This window comes from Artemia franciscana, chromosome 5, assembly GCF_032884065.1.
Source record: "Artemia franciscana chromosome 5, ASM3288406v1, whole genome shotgun sequence".
Taxonomy (NCBI): Eukaryota; Metazoa; Arthropoda; class Branchiopoda; order Anostraca; family Artemiidae; genus Artemia; species Artemia franciscana.
The window spans coordinates 18623380-18644598 of record NC_088867.1 but is presented as its reverse complement, the minus strand read 5'-3'; the positions used below and the strand labels follow the sequence as shown (position 1 = coordinate 18644598).

Below are 21219 nucleotides of genomic sequence, written 5' to 3'. Positions count from 1 at the left end.
CTAAGAAACTCAAGCAACTTGAAATCCCTGAAACATGACGTACAAGCAGATCGTTAAAATTCTGCATAGCTTTTTACCAGATTTTCGAGAAGTGGGAGAAACACACCCAAAAGACAGGTGATTGTAACTGAAATTATTCCATCCAATTCAATATATTAGAAAACTCGATCGTGGAGGCTTCAAGCTCCTATCTAGGAAATGCAGATTTTTGCATTTTGCCCAATAGAAAGATTACTGATGTGTTTATTCTTTTATTAAGTAATTTTAACACCAATATCACCCAAATTATTCGGTAAAAATTGCCAGCCAGTTGGTAGAAACCATTGCCTCCTCTACCCAAACATTTTGGTTAGTAACGAATCTGGTGTCTAATGACTATTATAGTTAATTTTATTCCCTCCCCCCAAAAAAACATTTTAACTAGTGACGCTTCTGCTTGGCACAAGACCAATTCCATGGAAGATAATTACTGATATATCACGGGTGTATTTTTTTTTTAATGAAGGTATCGCAGTCGCAATCATCCATATAAAGTATCATCCATATAATTCGGTAAAAATGACAAGCCAGTATGAAAAATCTATAGCCCCATCTCCCCAAAAGTTTGGCTAGTAACAACTCTGGTCAGTTTCAGACCAAGCCTACGGAAAGTAGTTACTCGTACTTCCTAGTCCCAGCTTGTTATCTCTGTGCACTTCCATCATAAGACAAGTCTTATACAACTGCCACCAATTTCATATTTTAAAATTATTTTTTTAACTTTTATCTTACCCTGCTATGATAACTCAACCTCCAAAAACACGGAACAAAATTAAATGTTAAAATAAATGCTATTGGGCATTCTACAGCATACATTTTGCATAGGTAGACTATTCCCAATTTCCTTCTTTTCTTTATTATTTTATTTGTCGTGCTTTCTTTTTGGCAGCTTAATTTTGCACAAGCAGGAAATTTCTCCAGGAAGAGCTCTCTGAGGAGAGTAAGCTAAGCATCTCTCGTATGATTGGCATTTCTGTGAATAAGAAGAACAATAGCCTTTTGTGGGGGGTTAGGGCCATGCATTAATTGTATACTTAGTTCATACAAAAATCTTATTCAAGATTCTAATATGCCCCAAGGAATAAAGCAAACTAAGTTTTATTGCTGATTATACCAGATAATATGCGTAAATTATCCTCTAGTTCCGCTCTAACATGAACTACCCCTTAAAAGGATATGCAACAAGCTTATCAAATACAGGTTTCAAAAAAATGAAGTCATTTGACCTTGTTTTCCAAGACATACAAGTTGGCTTGGACAACCGTGACCTCTTAAAATACATATGTTTTCCAGGATGGTATGATTATAATCCTTTGGTAGCGCAGTGGCATGATCCCTGCTTGACCAAACGTGGCCAAGGTTTCGATCCCCACGAAAACATTATATTGTTCTTGGTTTTACTTAGAAATATTGGAATATGACACAATACTACAGCAAAAAATAAAAACTGATGTTCATTTTAGTTTCTTGCCAATGTTTGAAAGCATGCTTTAAAGTATTTATTGTTACCTAGACTTCATGAATTGTATTTGAACTCTTCCCCTGAACCAAATTTACCTTGAAATCGTTTTGACAGCAAAGCTATTCTTATTAACAAAAGTTATAATTAGAAAATCTATTTAGGATCGGAAACAAAAAGTGAAACTAAAAGGTTCGACCTTCTACGCCTTCAATTTCCGGTCTCTCGTCAAGTTTGCCAGTAATTTCTATCGAGTTGATTCGCAAAATTGTAGTGGGATACTTCAGAACTAAAAATAAAAAGAGGAATTTCTGTTAGTCTCCGTCAGTTGGTATACTAGAAACGAAACACGCAGTAACCAACACCCTTTTGATGAACTTTTGAGCAATTATGACATTGTCTATCTTCATCACAGTACATATATCTAGAAAGTACCATCATCTCCTATTTCAACGATTAGACAAAGCCGGACCGCGATGCAGCTCCTCTGGAGAGCATCTAAATCAAGAGAAAAATAACCGACATTAGATTTTTTTATGGGTAGCATGCGTGTAGCGTCGGTATTCACAGCTTGGAGGACAGGGAAAGAAATAAGATGAATCGAGCATCTAGGGGATAAGGAAGAATGCATCAAGTTGAAAAGATAAAAAGGAAAAAGGAAAATGATTGGTCTGGCTGTAATATGCGAAAGGTAAAGATAACATTGGTTTGAGAATGGAGAGGAAAACAAAGAATGAATTTATAAGGATAATCAAGGTAAAAATAAGTTTTATTTCAACAATGCCATAACGTGATGGCAGGAAGTTTGGTGCTTCGTATTAAAATTTTAGTTTCACAGTTTTATCAATTTTTTTCAAAGGGAAATTGTGTGAATTAAAATTATTTGAGTTGAATAAGAATTGAATATGAATTGAACATGAATTGAATAATACCCTAAATTCAATTTAGTCACTTCCTTGTTCACATATGTTTATTGATATTGGTTTGATTTTTACTGTCTCTAGCACTGAGGAGCTCATTAAGGAGATAATCAAATACTAGTTTAAAAAAATTTTGCCTCTTTGCTAAAAAAAAGGAGATAATCATGCACCTAACTTTAAACTACTTTGCAACGTCATATTAAAGCTTAATAATTTAGCTACAGGAAATTATGCAAGCAAATATATTGTAAAATGTAGTTCTTTTTATCGACAGATTCAGTCTTGTCCAATAAGCATGAAAACATCTTAGTCGTTCGAATCGCCAATTTAGTGCTAACTTAACGATTGATTTTCACCGTGATCACAGATCGGCTCACTCATTTTATGAACTTGCCAAACCTTATAGTGTTTTGGAAAAATCACCAATTTAGTGCTTTGTGTTTTTGAAAAAAAAGTAAGAGAATCTACGTTATGTCTTGGCAATCAATTTGTTATCGCTGAGGACTTTAATTCTGATTTATTGAACTCAAACCTCCGGTCTCATGTGGTTTTTGAGTCTTTATATGGATTCAGGCTAAGTAAGAATTGTCCGTTTTCTTACATCCATCATTATGGGAGCCATAATAGAATGAATCACCTTCTTTGTTTTCCTAATTTATTTGTTTCGAATATTTTGTTCATGAAACTAAAAGCGATATACACCACCTTGCTATATCATTTGTGATTAATATTTTTCTGTTGCAGATAGCACTATTTCATATATGAATTATAGATGGTTTACCGGAATACCTTGGAATAAGGAAGATTGGGTGCTCTAATTATAATCTTACAGATCTTCTGTCTGTGATAAAAGTTCCTTTTAAGTTACATTAGGTTGGGTCTCGAGTTGTAAACAATGACAATTATTTGATTCAGACATCTTTTTATTTCATACCTAAAGAAAGCCGAAAGGGTGACCGCTTGCGAGGGATATTTTCAATTTATCACATGGAAGTCTGAGTGGTTATGGGACCCCGCTATAAATCAGTGAAAAATAAATTCAGCTTTAGGCTACGTGTACACCAGTACACGTACTGGTGTACGTGTACATCATTATTTTGGTCACTATGAACCAGGCTCCTAGTGACCAAAATGGCTAGTGGCCTAAACGCATTAAAAAAAAAAAGTCTGAATTGTAAAATGTTATTTCGAAATCCTAAATCCTATGCATTTATGAAAGAAAACATAGAATTATTTCTATCTGGAGCCTCATCAAGTTTATACATGATGAAGCTCCAGATTTAAGGCTCCAACTGTCATCATTTGGTCCAGGTTTTTAGAAGTTTAGGTCAAATATCCAAGTTGGAAGCTCTCATTGAGAAGGATTAAGTTTTCTGGTCATGCATGTTAATGCTAAATTACCTAAGCCATAACAATGAAAATGTTCTTTTACCCTGAAATTATGTTAAAAACATATTATTGGCTGCTTCTGGATAAGTTCCAAAATTTGTCTGCTTGTTAAAAAAAGATCTTTTGATTTCATGTGCAAGCCTAATCTCCAACCCAGCATATAAATCTTAAGAGGCAAGAGAAAACACTTTTACTTTTCTTCTGATTTTCGTATGAAAGACAAATATCGGAAATTTAATTTCTTTAGCTTGCTATAAATTTTATTTATTTTATTGAAGTTACTGCTTTTTTTACTTTTCCATATATTTTACTTTGGTAAATGGATAGCAAATCATATAACTGACTTTCGTATAAAGTGAACATACAACTCGATGCCTTTTTTATGCTCTTTACGAATATAATAATCGCTTCTATTGCAAATTCAAATTTAAGCACTTTTTAACCTAACCCAACCTAGCCTAACCTGAACTAACCTAACCTTATTATAAATAATTTTTCATTGAGAAAATGTAGTATTATTTTGTCGAAAACGGCGCAGAGAAAACGTAGTATTATTTTGTCGGAAACGACAGATAACTCGTATTTTAATTGAAAATTCGTCATTTTTAAGAGATTAAAAAGTGCTTGAATCTCAATTTAACATAAAAGCGATTATTATATTCGTAAAGAACATAAAAAAAGGCATCGAGTGGTATATTCACTTTATACGATAGCCAGTTGTATGATTTGCTATAATTTTACCTTTACTTTTTTCATTAATTAAATATGTCTTACTTGCTTTTACAATTATTTTTCATAACTAATCTTGTCTCGTTTTTACTAGTTTTACATTCATTTAGTTTCATATCTTATTTCAATTCTATTGTCATTAGAGTTAATGAATGCTGAGTAAGATACAAAACTTGTGTCTCTGACTGCAGTTTAAATAGGAACATGAAAATTATATTACTCGTGTTATCTCAAGGTCAGTTATCAAAGTAAGAGCATATTGGAAAGTTCAAGGGGGAATATAATTAAAAACGTGTAAATGAGATTAAACTTACACCGTGATCTCATGAAATTAGATCTTTTCTTCTTTATAAAACGTATTTTAGTATAACTTAGATTCCTCTCGACAACAGTAGCTTCAACACGCACAAGATCCGGTCTTAGTATTGGACGTCCTAAAATGGTAAAGTCTGAGCTCCCAACTAACATTACCTAAAAAATGAATAAATACATATTATTTTTAAATACTGAAATTTTTCTGATATAACGCTCACTGTAATTATTTCATAAAAGTATCCTTAATGTTTTCTTGCTTTCCTTTTCTTATCTTATTTGAGTTAAAAACAATTTCAAAACATATAGCCAAACATATACAAATACTTTATAATTACGCAAATACAAACAAAATTTGCACTTAATTTAATTAAAACAATAAATAAATGAACAGGGAAAGAAAACAATACATCAAATTGCAAAAATTTAGAGCCCCTCAAAACTTCAGCAAATTAAGCTCCAGAAAAAAAATACCTATTTAGGTAATACATATTCCTACTATAGTTAAATTTGCCAAACTATGAGTAACAATATGGTTCTAATCATGGCAAATATTTCCTTTACATATAAATAGATTGAAACCGACGGGATCTGAACCTTTTTGAGTTAAAAGGGTCTAAAAACCTTTTTTTGTTCTATGGAATTCTTTGAAATTATTGAATTTTTCCTTTCACCACCATTAAACTTTCGTTTTTTTAAACGAAAAAAAAAATTCTACCAATCCAACTAAGAGATTTTTCAGTTTCTAAAAAGAAAGCAATTGAGGACAAGTATCGCAATGAATTTTAGTTCTAGTTCTCAGCATTAAATGTTTCAGCACAAGTCTTGGAACATATTCTTAACAATTCTTTAATATACTCCAAGATAAACAACGAAACAAATGGTAAAAAGTTATGTCTAATATTTAGTTGTGTTATATTAGTCCAGTTGATTCCTCAAGTAAAAAAGTAATTTTTATTTGCCTCGAGAAAGATCGGTCATATAAAATCAAAACGCACTCTCTAAATACAAAACATGCTGCAGAAAACGTCTTTCAATTTTAGATGGCAGACAGTTCTGACTTTTCAGATATGAAAACTAAGAAACAGGGACATAAATGCTATAATGAATGGTCATTACTCAGACAGATTTCTCAAATAAAAAATAAAAATCAAAAAAAAAACTTACAATTGACTGATAAAAGTTCGGTCATTTAGAATCAAAACGTACTACATTAAAACAAAAAATATTGAACAAAAACATCATGAAAACTTTTTCCGTACAAAAACTACAGACATCAAAACTGAGAAACAGGATTATTATTACTATAAAGAACGGTCTAACAGGTAGTTTTGTTATATTACCCACAACTGACTCCCCTTAAGTAAAAAAAGGCATCTTTTAATTGACTCAAGGATGATCAGTCATTTAATCATTTAAAGTCGAAACACAATCCATACATGAAAAACACACTGCATCGTCATGAAAACGTATAAAATTCTAGTCATGAAAATAGAGACATAAAGGCTATAAAGAAGGGTCTAACAGATAATTTTGTTGTATTACCTAAGTTAATTCCTCAAGTGATGAAAACGTAAATATTGTTTAATTCAAGATAGAGAGGTCACTTAAAATCAAAACGCATTCCGTAAATGCAAAACAGACTATGACAAATGCTTTTAATTCTAGATGGCATATAAGTCAAACACTGCAGACATAAGAACTCGTTCTGAAAATTATACATTATTTTAGGTAGTTATCATCGAGGTTTCATAACAAAAGATTTGTATAGTTTTCAGCTGTCAGACATTCAAGTCAATATTCTTCAAGTCTTCTGTACACACCTGTTTAAACGCACAGAGCAATGACGATAGAGGTATGCCAAGAATTAGCTGATTGCTTAATTATAAAATAATCTGAAAGTGATATTGGAAACAGTGGAAATAAATAATAATCAATAGAAAATAATGTTTTGAACACTTTAATCTGAGATTTAGCTTTGGCTTTTGAAGAGAATCTACAAGATCATTGTCTTTAAAGACAATTTCATATCTTTTTTTTTCTTTAAAGATAACGCTTTCAAAGAAATGAAAATTAGCACAATTGCACGTTTTTACAGGCTATAAGTGTGTTGTGATTTCACCACATCACGACAAAAAGATGTCTAGTAAATTATTTAACTGAAATTACTCAGTATTCAGTTATTTTGCACACATAGACAGAATTTCAGGAAAGGGGGCTTAAGGACAACTGACATCGCAAAACATTTTTTGAGGAGTTACTGCCCCAGTAAAGAGGCTTGAGAAGGCCTTCTATTAAATGTCAAAGTATTGACTTTAGCATGCTTGAACTGACTTACGAAGATTACCAGCCTAGTCGGATATATGCAACCTTCAAATAAATGACATTACATCAAATGACGCACGAATTGACGTTAAATTTAATGGCGTAGCCTACATTATAGAATTTTAACGCCTATGGAAATGACATATTTCAGGTAATTATCAGCCAATTATATGTTAATCAACAAAAAAATATGTCGTTTTTACCAATTTTCGGCTGTTCGAAGTCAACTGAGAAAAAATAAATAAGGTAGATTCTTAAAAATAATAAATAATAAATTCCTTGGTAAAGTTATTCAACACAATATGAACAAGGTTCTTGTTCAAAAGTGTTCTCGAAAGCTTTTGTCAAAATGAACAAAAAGGATCAAAGATTTCTGAATTTGTCTTAGTCCAATATATGATCAAATATATCTCAATATATAATTAAACATGTTTGAATACATAACAAGATAGTCATTTTCAATCCCCAAAAAGTTTCAGGATTGTTCAAAACAGCCGTCTGAAGGGCTCTTTGTCCCGTTGCTACGTCCTACGGAGCATGCTCTTTGGTCTTCTTCGGTGACAGGCGTCTTCTGGTTGATCTGGTTCTTGACCTGGCATGCGGAGGATCGTGTCCCAAGTATCACCATTTCTGTTGTCTTACAACGGATGCGATGCCAGTTGAGCCTGTACGAGTAGAAATCTCGTCGTTGCTGACATGGTCTCTCCAGCTTATATCCTTAAGATCAAGCAAACGCGATTATTCTGAAAGGCTATAAGACATTTTTCCGTTTCTACAGTTAACTTTAAGCATTCAATAGAGTAACTCAGCAGAGATAAAATATTGATCTGGAAAAGCAGAAGTTTAAGATTCTGCAACTATATTATGGATTGCCAGACTTAGAAGTCCCTGAGATGCTGCGTTGGCTAAGGGGCAACGCACGCTAGAGCTCGGTACATTCCCTTCAATGATTTGCCCTAGTTGGTTCTCTATAATCAAGTCCTTGAATCTACTTGAAGAAAATGGAAACACGAGTTTATGAGGACCAAGGACTTAGACGATTTTATCAATTCAAATCCGAGATACTGGATAAAGCTGCTAGATAAATACGCCTTTGAAATAGATTTGAAGGCATAAATTTAGCATGATTTAATTTCTTTTCACATTCTATTTAATAAGATCAATTTTAACTGTTCCTTTAAAAAATTTATATGGTTCTGGATCATCAAATCTGGATCATAAGATCAATTTATTTCACATTATTTGTGGTGTTCTATTGTTTTTTGTTTTGTTTTTTTCGTTAGCCATCTGTAGCTACACATCATTGCAAGCTTATCCTTTGGTGTGCTGCTGACTTAGTTTTGTATTTGACTTGAAGTAAATCACCGTGCCTTATTTCGTGATTGTGCGTGATTAAAACGTAATTCATCTATCCATCTAGGGTGGAATTCAAAGACGGCGAGTGTCAAAAATACGAACGGGTTAATTTTTCCAGGCCAAGTTTTCCCTAGGGTTGGGCGAAGGCGGAAGGGGAGTTCCTTCAACCAATCTTAGACTGGTGGGGAAGGGGGAGTCCTGTATATGCCGACAAGTTAGCATTTCCTGTTGATTTTAGAAAAGAGACAAAATTCATGCATATTCTTACCTTTTCCAATCTAATCTTATCCCCTGCAATGGGCGGGAAATTACCTTCCATTTGAATTAGGTCACCGTCTGTTACTTTTCTTTGCTTTCCCATCAAATGGATTATTGCGTACAGTCGTCCATGAGTGCTTTTTTCAATTTGACTATTAACCTTTTCAATTATAACTACAAGAAAAAAAAAACTATTGACTAGAACTCAAAAATTCTGGTAAACTATAATTCTGAGTAAATAAGATCGTTGCATATAACTCACAGAAAACTATCTAACTTATAGTTTTCTATTGAATACCCAGACCCATTTCTATAGTTAGTGAGATTTAGAAGTTACTGTTGTGGGGCTTGTCAAGTTTAGTACTTACTCCTTTGCTTATAAAATAGTTCTTTTAATTTCAAAGTCATAGCTATAATAACAGAAAATCTAAATAACAATAGAATATTATATCACTAGTCTTTTAAAACACCAAATTTAAATTAAAATGATCAATTAAGCCAGAACCGAAAATATATTAACAGTCAAATACTAATTACTCGAAAAGCTTGAGCCTGGAAAAAAACTGTTTTAAGGCACCTTTATATTATAACTGTGCACTTTCACAAGGAAGGAACTCTCAAAAACACAATGTTCATAGACTGGGGTCAGATGCTAAAAATCATACCTGGTAAAAGGAGATCCTTTTTTGTCACCTATCGAGTCACTCTTAATTATTCCTCCCATAACAAGTGGACTTGAATGCCCTTGCAAACACATTAAAACAAAAGTTAGCATTTGACACCCTATCACCAGATAGGTCAAACATGGTAGGCACTGCAAGGTTCTAGACCCAATTGAGGGTTACCACCCTTGGAGGTTATTGCTATTCCTTATCTTATGAACCAGTACTGCATCTAGACAATTCCAATCCGGAATACGAGCTAACCAACCATTTAGCAGAAAACAGCCCCTTACAACCCTCTATAGAAGTCCTTGGCTGATAATATTCCAAAGTACTCATGTAAAACTCCTTTGTTATGAAAGGTTTCACCTAGCAATTTCTTATTTTCTAGGACCACATGAACTATATAACGGGCATTCACAGGCCATTATATTAAAAAAAAACGAAAATAATAACTATTTCCCTCAGTAAATGGTATAAGTGCTAAATAACCACATAACTATCAAGATGATAATTCATCAAATCATCTTACGAAGTACCAAGAATCTTGCAACAAACAAAACTAAAAGACACTTGATATGTAATAACCCAATATTAAAACTCAATATAAAAGCAAATTTTTTATATACAATACCTTTTCTTTGTGCTTCTTCTTCTAGTGAGGTATCTTCTACGATTTCTTGTGCAGGTCTTACACGTTCATTCAAATTCATGGCTTGTAGACTTTTTGAAATTGTTCGAACCGACCTTGTACAGACATGTTCTTGCTGACCTGAAAAAAAAGAAGATGTTTAAGGAACATAAAGGGATGTGTGCAGCACTATCAGAACTGTGGCTGACCAAAACATGTGGATGTTTTTATTTCTTGGGTTATTTATTTGAGCAAACCTACACCTTCAAAAAGATTACACATGAATTTTTGGTATAATCAAATTTTTTTCACATGACATCCAAGACTAGCAGTTAATCTAAACACCATTTAAGTCTATTCACTGTAAAACAATTCAGGTATCTATTGAGGAAAACTATACAAGATTCAGATATGTAACATGTAAGAACTGCCCATTTTTCGAGAACAGAGAACAGGTTCATTTTTTTCTGCATTTACTTTTCTCTAACTTAGAATGCCAGACAGCTTAATTCAGCTTATTTTTGAAAAAAAAAGACCAGCCACTACATCATCCAAAACAGTATTAAATTGGAGAATAACATACAACAACAACAAAAAATACATTTCCTTTTTGTTCTCATTTTTTCTGAGTCTAAGCTACTTCTTATCACTATTTTGATTCCAATTCTTACACTTTGGACTCTCAAAGCCTACAAAAATCTGTTCAATTTGCTAGCATTTTTGTTAAGGGCAGTAAAATCATTTGCATGTCCTAAGTCAAAGGAGACTTTTTACCTTTTTATTTGATTTGGTCTTCTCACATAGCCTTTGCCATGTTCTTTAGGGCCATCAAATACTTGATCAAAATAATAATTCACACAAACAGGGGTAGGACACAACCTTGCTTTAGTCCTGATTCTGCATCAAACCAACTACTAACCTTAGTTCCTAAAATCTATCAAGCTGAGGACCAGGACTTAAAGGGACTGATGATTCAGATACTTCTAAATTATTTATATAAGACTGAAAATTAGGTCAATGCATTCTCTTTTATCTTAAAACCACTCCTCTCCTCCAAAACTTTGTCTACAGCATCTCTAAAAGTATTATTATGCTAAATAAGTTGCTTCCAACAGAAACAAAGGAAATACCTTTGTAAATACTAGGCTTACTATAATCAATCTTTCTTACAAAGGGGTTTTAGCTGCAACCTTGGCAAAACTATTATTCTTGTATATGACAATAATCACTTTAGAGTACTTATTAGTCATACCACACAGATAGGAAGACAACTTTTCTATCAGCTGGATAGACAACCTATCAAACTAAGAACATGGATTAAAAGGGACTGATGACTCAGACACTTCCCAATCATTAAAACAAGAATGAAAAGTAGGTTAATACATTCTCTCCCCATCATTAAACCACACCGTATAGGTATCATCATGCTAAATAATTTACTTCCATTAGAAAACAAAGTAATGGCTTTGTAAATACTAGACTCACTTTTATCAGCTTTCCTATAAATGGGTTTTATGTGAAGTCTCCCTAAAAACACCAAGTACTTCTCCTTTCTGAAAATCATATTCACAATCTCCAGGGATGTCCTGATAAGGATAGGCTATGTTTAAAAGGTTGGAGCTGTTCTGGTGCTGTGCAATGGCTTTGAGTCTCTGCCCCATCATTAGCTCCTGCGATAAATAGATAATTCTTCAGGGTTTGGTCTGTTTTGGTGTGCCTTTTTTGACTGAAAAACCTTTTCCTAACGAAGTTATCTATTATGGGTTGTTTCTCCATAGTAGCATAATATTTGTAGGCATAAATATATAATAAGTTGGAGGTAATAAACTTTAGATTGATTGTGCAGGATTTCAACTTTTGTTTATAGAAGAGCATCACCAAGTGTGGAAAACTAAATTGTGACCAAGATGGGCCCAGGATTGCACAAAAGCTCCATTCATACTGGAGGTACCACTGGCTTCTTGCTTTCCAGTTCTAAGGCAGCTTAAGCACTTAGCAGACTCCAAAAGACGCATTAGTCCCCATCCTGCACTGGTCCTGGGGCCACTGCTTTTCCTGAGGCCAAAATAATTTCAATGATTTAAAGAATATGAAATTGCAACTCAGAATGTCACAATATTAAAAAACTACTGTTAAATCGGCATTTTGACTAACAGATTCACATCCAAGGGATGGATAAAATAAAATTAGGCAACATATAATTTATTTACTCAGGCAGGAAGAACAGGATGCATAGGCAGGGAGTAGTGCTCATGATGAATAAGGAAGCCCAGGGAGAAACATGGTATTTTTATTAGGGATTTTAACACCCAGGTTGGTAAAAATAGGAATAGATGTTATCCTAGCCTAGGTGAATTTGGTGTAGGAAAATAAAAACAGTAATGGTGACAGCCTGCTGAAATTTTGTAAGTATACCAATCTAGTTGTAATCATAACAGTACTTGGTCATAAAGTGGCCAATAAGTGAACATGGTATTCACACAATAGTAAGACAGCTAACCTTATTGATACAAGATATTAAGGAACATAGGAATGCTGTTACTGATGTTGAAAGTAAAAGATGACCATCTAGTAGTGTCTAGGGCTAATCTAAAGCTGAAATTTAGGAAGGGTAAATACCTTCTAGAAAGCTATGACATTGGTAACTCCAGGATGAGAATTTGAAAGAAACTTTCCACAAGCATTTGAATACTAAAATGGAGAGTCTAAAATTTGACAATGTAGAAGATAGATGGAATAATTTTTGGAAAATAGTTCGTGAAGTTGCTGATGGCGGGAAGAAGTTAGAAACACAGATAAAAATATTAGTGAAAATACTTTATATTTAATAGAGAAGAGGAGGAGGAGCTTGCGCAAGAATTACATGAAAAATAGATCATATGAAAATAAAACCAAAGCACATCTTGGTGTCACTGACTTAATCACTGAGCCTGATCCCTGGAATTACATTGGTTTCAAACCTCTCTGAACCAGAAGAAAGAGGAATTATCCTGTACACCAAATCAACGCTGAAGATCAGAAACCTTAATCTTGATTCTCAGTATGAGCTATGGGTAGAGTAGGAGTAGATAAAAATTTGAGCAAAAGGGGCATCCCTTGATTATAGGTTATATTTATAGAAGCCCAAGCTCACTCTGTTGAAAAAATCCTTCCATGCAATTGTAAGCTCTATCAATTCAGTGACGACTTGTCCTTGCCATAATGTAGTGATTGTCTGAGAATTTACTTTGCCTGAACTTTCATGGGTTAATGGCTATATCACAAAATGCAAAGGTGATAAAAAAAAGGATAAAAAAAATCTGAAAACTACTTTAAATCAATCATAAATGCTTACATATGTTATTCCTAAAGTTAGATTGCTTAAATTTGCCCCCTGCCACCCTCCTCCTCCATAATGAATAAATGCACAGTTCGCTTTAGTCTTTAATATTGCAATAGGCTGTATGTTCTAATAAGAAGGTCTTTACATTAATCCATTCAGGGGGGGGGGGGATGGAGGGAAGGTTGTTAAGGTAAAGTAATAAGCCCTGAAGAATGAAATAAGTAAGTATTTATGCTTGTTGTAAAATAGGCTTGGCTATTTTTCAGAATTTGTACTGTTTCCTCTAAATGGTCCCATGGTAATAAGTGTTACCATGTGCTAAATCTAGAATTTTAGTTTCCTTTTTATTTATTATTTTCCAATAACCTAGTAATAGGTTATATAATGTCAGTAAAATTCTAGTTTGGCTACTTTTTGCTATCTTAGAAAGGGGTAGGTAAGGAAAAATGAAACTTTTAGTAATGAATCCAGGGCCACAAATATACTCTGGGAAGGTATTGCCAAGCTTCCATATTAATCCCCTTCTGATTTCTAAGTCTTAGAAATTTGCCTACATGTCAGAAATTTGACGACTTGACCTGTTGAAATTTTGACCAAGCAACATTTTACCTTAATTTTCAGTTATCAGTTTCTTTTTCTCTGGTTTTTCTTAGTTTTAAGCCTTTTTTGGACCCTTGTAAATGATAATTTCTTTCTAAGTTTTTCAATATAAAAGGGTTAAAACATTGGTTTCAAACTTACAATTTCATTATATAATCCCTTTTGTTAAATCTATATAATCCACAAGCATTTATTTGTCATAATTAAGTTGAAAAAAAAATTCAAAACAATTTCTCCCTTGTTACATCCACCCTGTTTCTTCTGTTGACTTTATACAAAATAATCCTAGTTAAGATATTTTCCAGCAGAACATTAATCTTCACTTCTTTTTCCAGTTTTGCAATAACATTTTTGAAAAGAGCCATGCTTTTGACAAGATTTTTGTCTGTTTTCAAATTTGTGCTGAGATATATACCATCCTACAAAACCTTTTTTTTATAGATGGCAGAATCTTTGTCATGCAAAGTTTCTTGAAGTTATTTTTTTTTAGCAATGATGTGCAATAGCATATATTTCCATACTTTTGCCACTGTGTTTTCAATGGCAATGCATATAAATTATTTTTTAAGATGGTGTGGCATTTAGCACATTTAGCTGATTTTTTGAAACTGAATGAAATGTTATTGTGAAAAACTATGGATTTCTTAAAAAAATGGAAAAAGAAGGAAAGAAGTGAAGATAAAGATTCTCCTGCTGAAAAATATGTTAACTAGGATTATTGGTAAATATTTTGCAGTTCATATAACTGACTTATCAATAAAGTGAATATACCACTTGATGCCTTTTTTAATGTTCTTTATGAATATAATAGTTGCTTCCATTGCAAATTCAAATTTAAACACTTTTTGAGGTCTTGAAAATGAACAAAATATGGGGTATAAAAAAGGCCTAAAACATTGGTCTCAAACTTACTGCTTCATCATAAATATATTTTTTTAATGGTATATAATCCACAAGCACTGATTTTTCACAATTAAGTTGGATAAATAAATTTTATTTTGCAATTTATGCGGTTTTCTTCTTCCTTGACACCAAATTTTGCTAATAGTTAGTTTCATCACAGTCTAGAGCACTTATAAATTCTAATTCTAGAATCGCATCCATTTCTGGTTGACCCTCCTCCTCCATGGGACAAACTAAAAATGCTTAAAGTGGGCAGGGTTTTGAAGGTGAGGGAAATGTTGTACAATATGACTGAAATTATATTTGAAATACTAATTCCAGTCATCACTAGTAATTTCTGTATAGTAGGAAGTTGAAAGAAAATAAAAAAAAAACTCATACATCCCTTGATGTTAATTATCCACTTTCACTTTTGAGTTGAAACTAGCCAGTGAACTGGTGAATCAGAGCAATTAGTTAAATATTATGTTTATGCTCTGTTGATTTGAAGTGCCTTCTGATGCAATGAAGATTATATGGTTTTTCAGTTTGAGATTAAATTTGTTTTAAAAAATTCTTTGGCTATGAGAAAGCCTTGATGAGTCCTGAGGTAGCGCAGTGGATTTGACCTTAGCTTGGTAATACGGGACCCAGAGATCGAATCACGCTGCAGGAATGCACAGCAGGGCCGAGCAGGGGCCATAGTAGTCAAGAAGCGTCGTTAATTCTTAAATAATAATAATAATAAGCCTTGATGAAACAAATTTGGTTGAATAGTGATTCTCACAAGTGAATATTACCTATAGAGCAAAGCAAATTAGTCCATGAGCCCTGCAAGCAGTAGGGCAAGGTCTGTATTCTGATTGGTTGAATTATTAGTTCCTATTTATACCTATTTTTGTTTGCACTTTCAGACTTTAGGCCAAATAATTATTCAATAATATAGAATACAGTCCTTGCCCTTCTGCCTGCAGGGCTCATGGACTAATTTGCTTTGCTCTATAGGTTCACTTGTGAGAATCACTATTCAACCAAATTAGTTTCACCAAAGCCTTCCCTTAGCATTTAAATAAATTTAATCTCAAACTTAAAACTGTATAATCTCCATTGCATTGGAAGGCATTTCTTCAAATCAACAGAGCATAAATGTAATATTTAACTAATCATTCTGATTCACTGGCTAGTTTCAACTCAAAAGTAAAAGTGGATTATTAGCATTAATGGATGCATAAGTTTTTTAATTATCTTTTGACTTCCTACTATACAGAAATTACCAGTGATGACTGGAAATAGTATTTAAAATATAATCTTATTCATATTGTACAACCCCAACATTTCCCTCAGCTTCAAAACCATGCCTACTTTATGCATTTTTTGTTTGTTGAAGGAGCATTTTAGAAAGCTAAAAAATGGATGCACTTCAAGAATTAGCATTTCTAAGTGCTCTACACTGGAAACTATACTGCTTTGCAGCATAGTTTCCAGTTTTGACAGCTTGTGATGAAACTAAACATTTACCCAAATTTTAAATTAAAGTATTTGTTTTTGATCATTTTTGACAAAATAATACTAAATTTTCTCAGCACCAAAATTATTTATAGTGGTAAATTTATGTCAGTTTGTGTAATTGACTTACCGATAAAACTAATATACCACTCAATGCTTTTTTTATACTCTTTATAAATATAATAATTGCTTCTACTGCAAATTCTAATTCTAGTGCTTTTTGACCTAACCCAAAATAACCTTATTACAAATAATTTTTGGACTGAGAAAATGTAGTATTATTTTGATGAAAATGACCAAGAAAACAACAGTGAGAAAACATAGTATTATTTTATTGGAAGAGAACCAATAACTCATACTTTAATTGAAAATTCGTCATTTTTAAGAGCTTAAAAAGTGCAAGCTCCAAAATTTGTGGTAGAAGTGATAGTCAATGTTCCTATTACCAGAACAATTGTTTAGGGTCATGAAACTATTATTAACAGATGCATTTTGACTTTTAGAACATCTTTTCTCTCTTGCAAAACTACCATAAACCCACCATTATGGAGTTATTCCAGCCAAAATATCCTGTATTTACACATATTAAGGCTGGGGGTAAAGCATAGCATATATTAAATATGTAAACTAACCATTGCTGTATTTAATATATACTATGCTCTACCCCTCTCCCCCCTAATGTCCAAATATATGATAACTCCATGAGAGTGAGTTTGCAGTAATTTTGCAAGAGAGAAAAGATGTTCAAGAAGTCAAAATACATCTATTAACAATATTTTCATGACCCTAAAGAATTGTTCAAGTAATAGGAACATTGACCAAAGCAATTATAATATTTGTAAAGAACATAAAAAAGGTGTCAAGTGGTATGTTTACTTGGTAAATTTCTAGTCAATTGACTTCTTGCTATCTCAGAAAGGGTTTAGGTTAAGAAAATGTAACTTTCAGGGATGAATCTACAGACTAAAGTATGTCCCAGTAAGGTATTTTGAAGCAACTACCTACACTCCTTCTCCCTCTAGAGGGCCCTGACCTTTGATGACCTTTAAAAATATGTGTGTTATAAAAGTGAAGCCTTGCAAAATAGATCTTCTGCTTAATTGAAGTACAACAAAATTGTTTTCAGCTTTGTAACTTTTCTCAATTCCATTTTATAAGGTTTTAAAGATATGCAAATACATTTCCTAAATTTTGAAAAAAAAAACATTGAAATTGCTCAAAATTCAGTAAAATTCTAGTTAATTGACTTCTTGCTATCTCAGAAAGGGTTTAGGTTAGGAAAATGAAATTTTCAGGGATGAATCTACAGACCAAAGTATGTCCTGAGAAGGTATTTTGAAGCAACTACCTCCACTCCTACCTCTACAGGGCCCTGACCTTTGATGACCTTTAAAAATATGTATGTTATAAAAGTGAAACCTTGCAAAATAGATCTTCTGCTTAATTGAAGTACAACAAAATTGTTTTCAGCTTCATAACTTTGCTCAATTCCATTTTATAAGGTTTTAAAGATATACAAATACATTTCCTAAATATTGAAAGAAAACATTGAAATGGCTCAAAATTCTACTCAAATAGCAGGAATTGCGTTTTTCAGAACTAAAGGCAGAGAAAAAAAAATAGTAACTGAAAATTAAGGTAAAATGTTGTTTATCAAAATGTAATTTCAATAGGTATGACCTGTCATGTAGGCAAATTTTAGGGCCCTCTAGATGGAAAAGGAGTGGAGGTGGGTACTTTAAAATATCTTCCTGGGACATACTTTAGCCTGTAGACCCAACCATGAAAGTTTCATTTTCCTAACCTAAACCCTTTCTGAGAGAGCAAGAAGTCAATTAACTAGAATTTTACCAAAAATTCTATTCAAATAACAGGAATTGCAATTTCAGAACTAAAGACAGAGAAAAAGCAACTAGTAAATGAAAATTAAGGTAAAACGTTGATTTGTCAAAATTTTGATAGGTATAGGCCTGTCATGTAGGCAAATTTCAGGGTCCTCTAGAGAGAGAAGGAGTGGAGGTGGGTAGACATACTTTAGCCTGTAGACCCATCCCTGAAAGTTTCATTTTTCCTAACCTAAACCCTTTCCGAGATAGCAAGAAGTCAATTGACTAGAATTTTACCATTTACTTTAATAGCCTAGTAAGTCAATTATATGAACCATCATAAATTTATCTCTATAGTCAGGTTAGGTCAAAAAGTGTTTAAATTTGAATTTGCAATAGAAGCAATTATTATATTTGTAAAGAGCATAAAAAAGCATCAAGTGGTATGTTCACTTTATTGGTAAGTCAACTGCATGAACTGCAAAATATTTACCAGATTATTTGGCATAGGCTATTATGAAGAAAGAATTGTTTACTTAACATGTCTCCTTATGGGGTGGAATGGTCATAAATTTACATCCTAGGCTATATTCACCTTATTTGTAAGTCAATTATATGAACTGCTCAATATTTACTGGTAGGCCTATGCTACTTCAAAGTACCTTCCCTGGACATACTTTAGTCTGCAGAACCATACCTGAAAGTTTTATTTTCCTAATCTAGCCTCTTTCCAAGATAGCGAAAAGTAGCTAAACTAGAATTTTACGTATATCATCTAAACAAAAAGGCACTTATGTTAAAGCTCAAGAATATAGACCTAATCAGACAAAACAGTTCAGTCATTTCAATGTCCATTAATTAAAAATACAAAATTTAAAGTAGAGGTAGCAATAGATACCGTACTTACACGCTGAATAAGTAAACGAGCTAATCCTAGATAGTAATGGTCTTACAATGCTCATTATGACTACAGGTTGGAGAAATTTCAAAAAAAATGTAAAAAGCAAAACCTAGGATAAAGCGAATCAAAGTAAAGTAGATGGCAAAAAAGTCTTTACAGTTTTTCTTCAAGTTTTCTCCGTAGGTTTGAAATTATCTGCTACATTTTAGGTTAGTTCTATGGTAAAAATAATGAAATTATTCCCCAAAACCTTCCTCCTTGATATATTTCAAAGATCAGAGTTAACATAGAGATAAATCCTAATTGCCTAACGTTATGGCACAATTTGTTGTTGTTGGTGTAATTGAATGGAGCTTCCAGAATATCTTCTCTATGCTCCAGGATCGTTTTTCTGTTTTATCATCAGCCTAGAAAAACCAAAAAAAAAGAAAAAAATCTTCACAATCATGCTTCGTCGTACTGATTAATCTACTACACACATACAAACAATTAGTCTAATACCCTGTCAAAAATCATAGAATAACAACTATTCCAATTATAAATACAAGATTTAAAATAGTCAAAAATTCAGAAAGTGTGCAAAATCAAAAATATTACAGCTAACAAAATCATCGCACTTCCTGCATAAAGAGGGATGTCCTACCGTTTTTAGAAAATACCTCATTGTAGTGGCATCGAAAAATACCAAAAAATAAAAAAAAAAAAAACAACAATCAATACACTTTCATCATATATATAACAAAAAATAATTACCAAATTTGGATTATAATTTAATTCAACAGACTGACAACTTGATTTCATTAACAAACATATATAAAAACAAGTGGTAAATCCAAAACCAACAAAAAAAAAGTAAAAAAAAGCTTAAATATATACCCCCCAGCAAATAATAAGTAAACTATATTATATATATTTTGACTATTCAACCATAAAAAAAATATAAAATTAAATAATACAAAATCCAATAAATCATTCTTACTTACCAATTTTTATATTTACAATTTTAATTTACAATTATTTAACAAGGGAGGAAGAACCGGAAAAATTTTTCAATACAATTCATGCATTGCCATACACCCATATATACTACACTATTCATTATTTTACAAAACATCAATTAGGCCAGTATCCCTTACATATTATCCTAAATACTTAAATACTTATAGCACAATAATAAGTCTTCCTTTTCTTCTTTTCTTCCTAAGCAAAATACTAAGGGAAACTTAATATTCATTCTCAGTATTAAATATTATCTCTTTCCGTCATATCAAGTTAGAAACTGACCTTTGTTAGCTCCGTTTGAGCATTAGGATAAAAATCACACATGTTTTAGAACCTAAACCGGCAATAAAATAAATTCATCTATGTGAGCTTTATCCAGTAGACTTATTAATCACATTTTATATCGTCCATGGGTTACCTGATGTTGCGTCATTTTTCACTTTCAGTCAGTCCTCTCAAATACTTCATTTTTTTATAATTTGGTGAAAGAACAGCTTTGTGTGCAGACTTTTGCTTTATAGGGAAATCAATGAAGTAATTAGTCATGTTGTTTTTACGTTTGTTGCATCACCTCGTAGCATAAATATGATATTAGATGAGCAGCTTCTGTCCATGTTAATGTCAACCTCTAGTTATAATTTAGCGTCTGGTAATATCATGAATAAGATCCATTCACTATCTTTTCATAATTTAGGGTATAGTTTAACTAGTTATAGGGCCTCCTGGCTCTACCACGTATATGTTCATCTAGCTCCTAGGGTTGCAAGGATGCAAGGCGTTGTGACTTAGGGGCACATCCTTTGCCAGTAAGAGTGGTTTGCAAAATTAAGACAAGCATTTTTTTTTTTTTTTTTTTTTTTTTGAAAGAATACCTACAAAATATGCTGTATTTGGATTGAACAATAAGTCTGTTTTTTTGCCTTCTCTTTCCGTAATTCACTAATGTATCAAACCTAAACGAAATCCCCAATTAATATAACTTGAAGCACTTCTCTCGTGGTTGGATTTTACAGCCCACTCTGTTATCACTAGTCTAGTTAAAATTTAGTCTCCACTATTCTTGCAGTGGTGCCAATTGAAGCAGGGACGGAGGTATGCCC

At 32.7% G+C, this 21219-nt stretch overlaps 1 protein-coding gene across 1 annotated transcript; it reads right to left on the bottom strand.

Annotated features, from left to right (window-relative positions):
• Positions 1-1639: 1639 nt before the first annotated feature.
• Positions 1640-19247, bottom strand: LOC136027049 (large ribosomal subunit protein bL21m-like). The gene is made up of 5 exons (XM_065703974.1): positions 19124-19247; positions 10084-10221; positions 8798-8961; positions 4851-5007; positions 1640-1787 (listed from the first exon to the last, which is right to left on the bottom strand). Exons 1-5 carry the CDS (start codon positions 19176-19178, stop codon positions 1684-1686), a joined length of 618 nt encoding a protein of 205 aa, XP_065560046.1. The 5' UTR covers positions 19179-19247; the 3' UTR covers positions 1640-1683.
• Positions 19248-21219: the final 1972 nt, after the last annotated feature.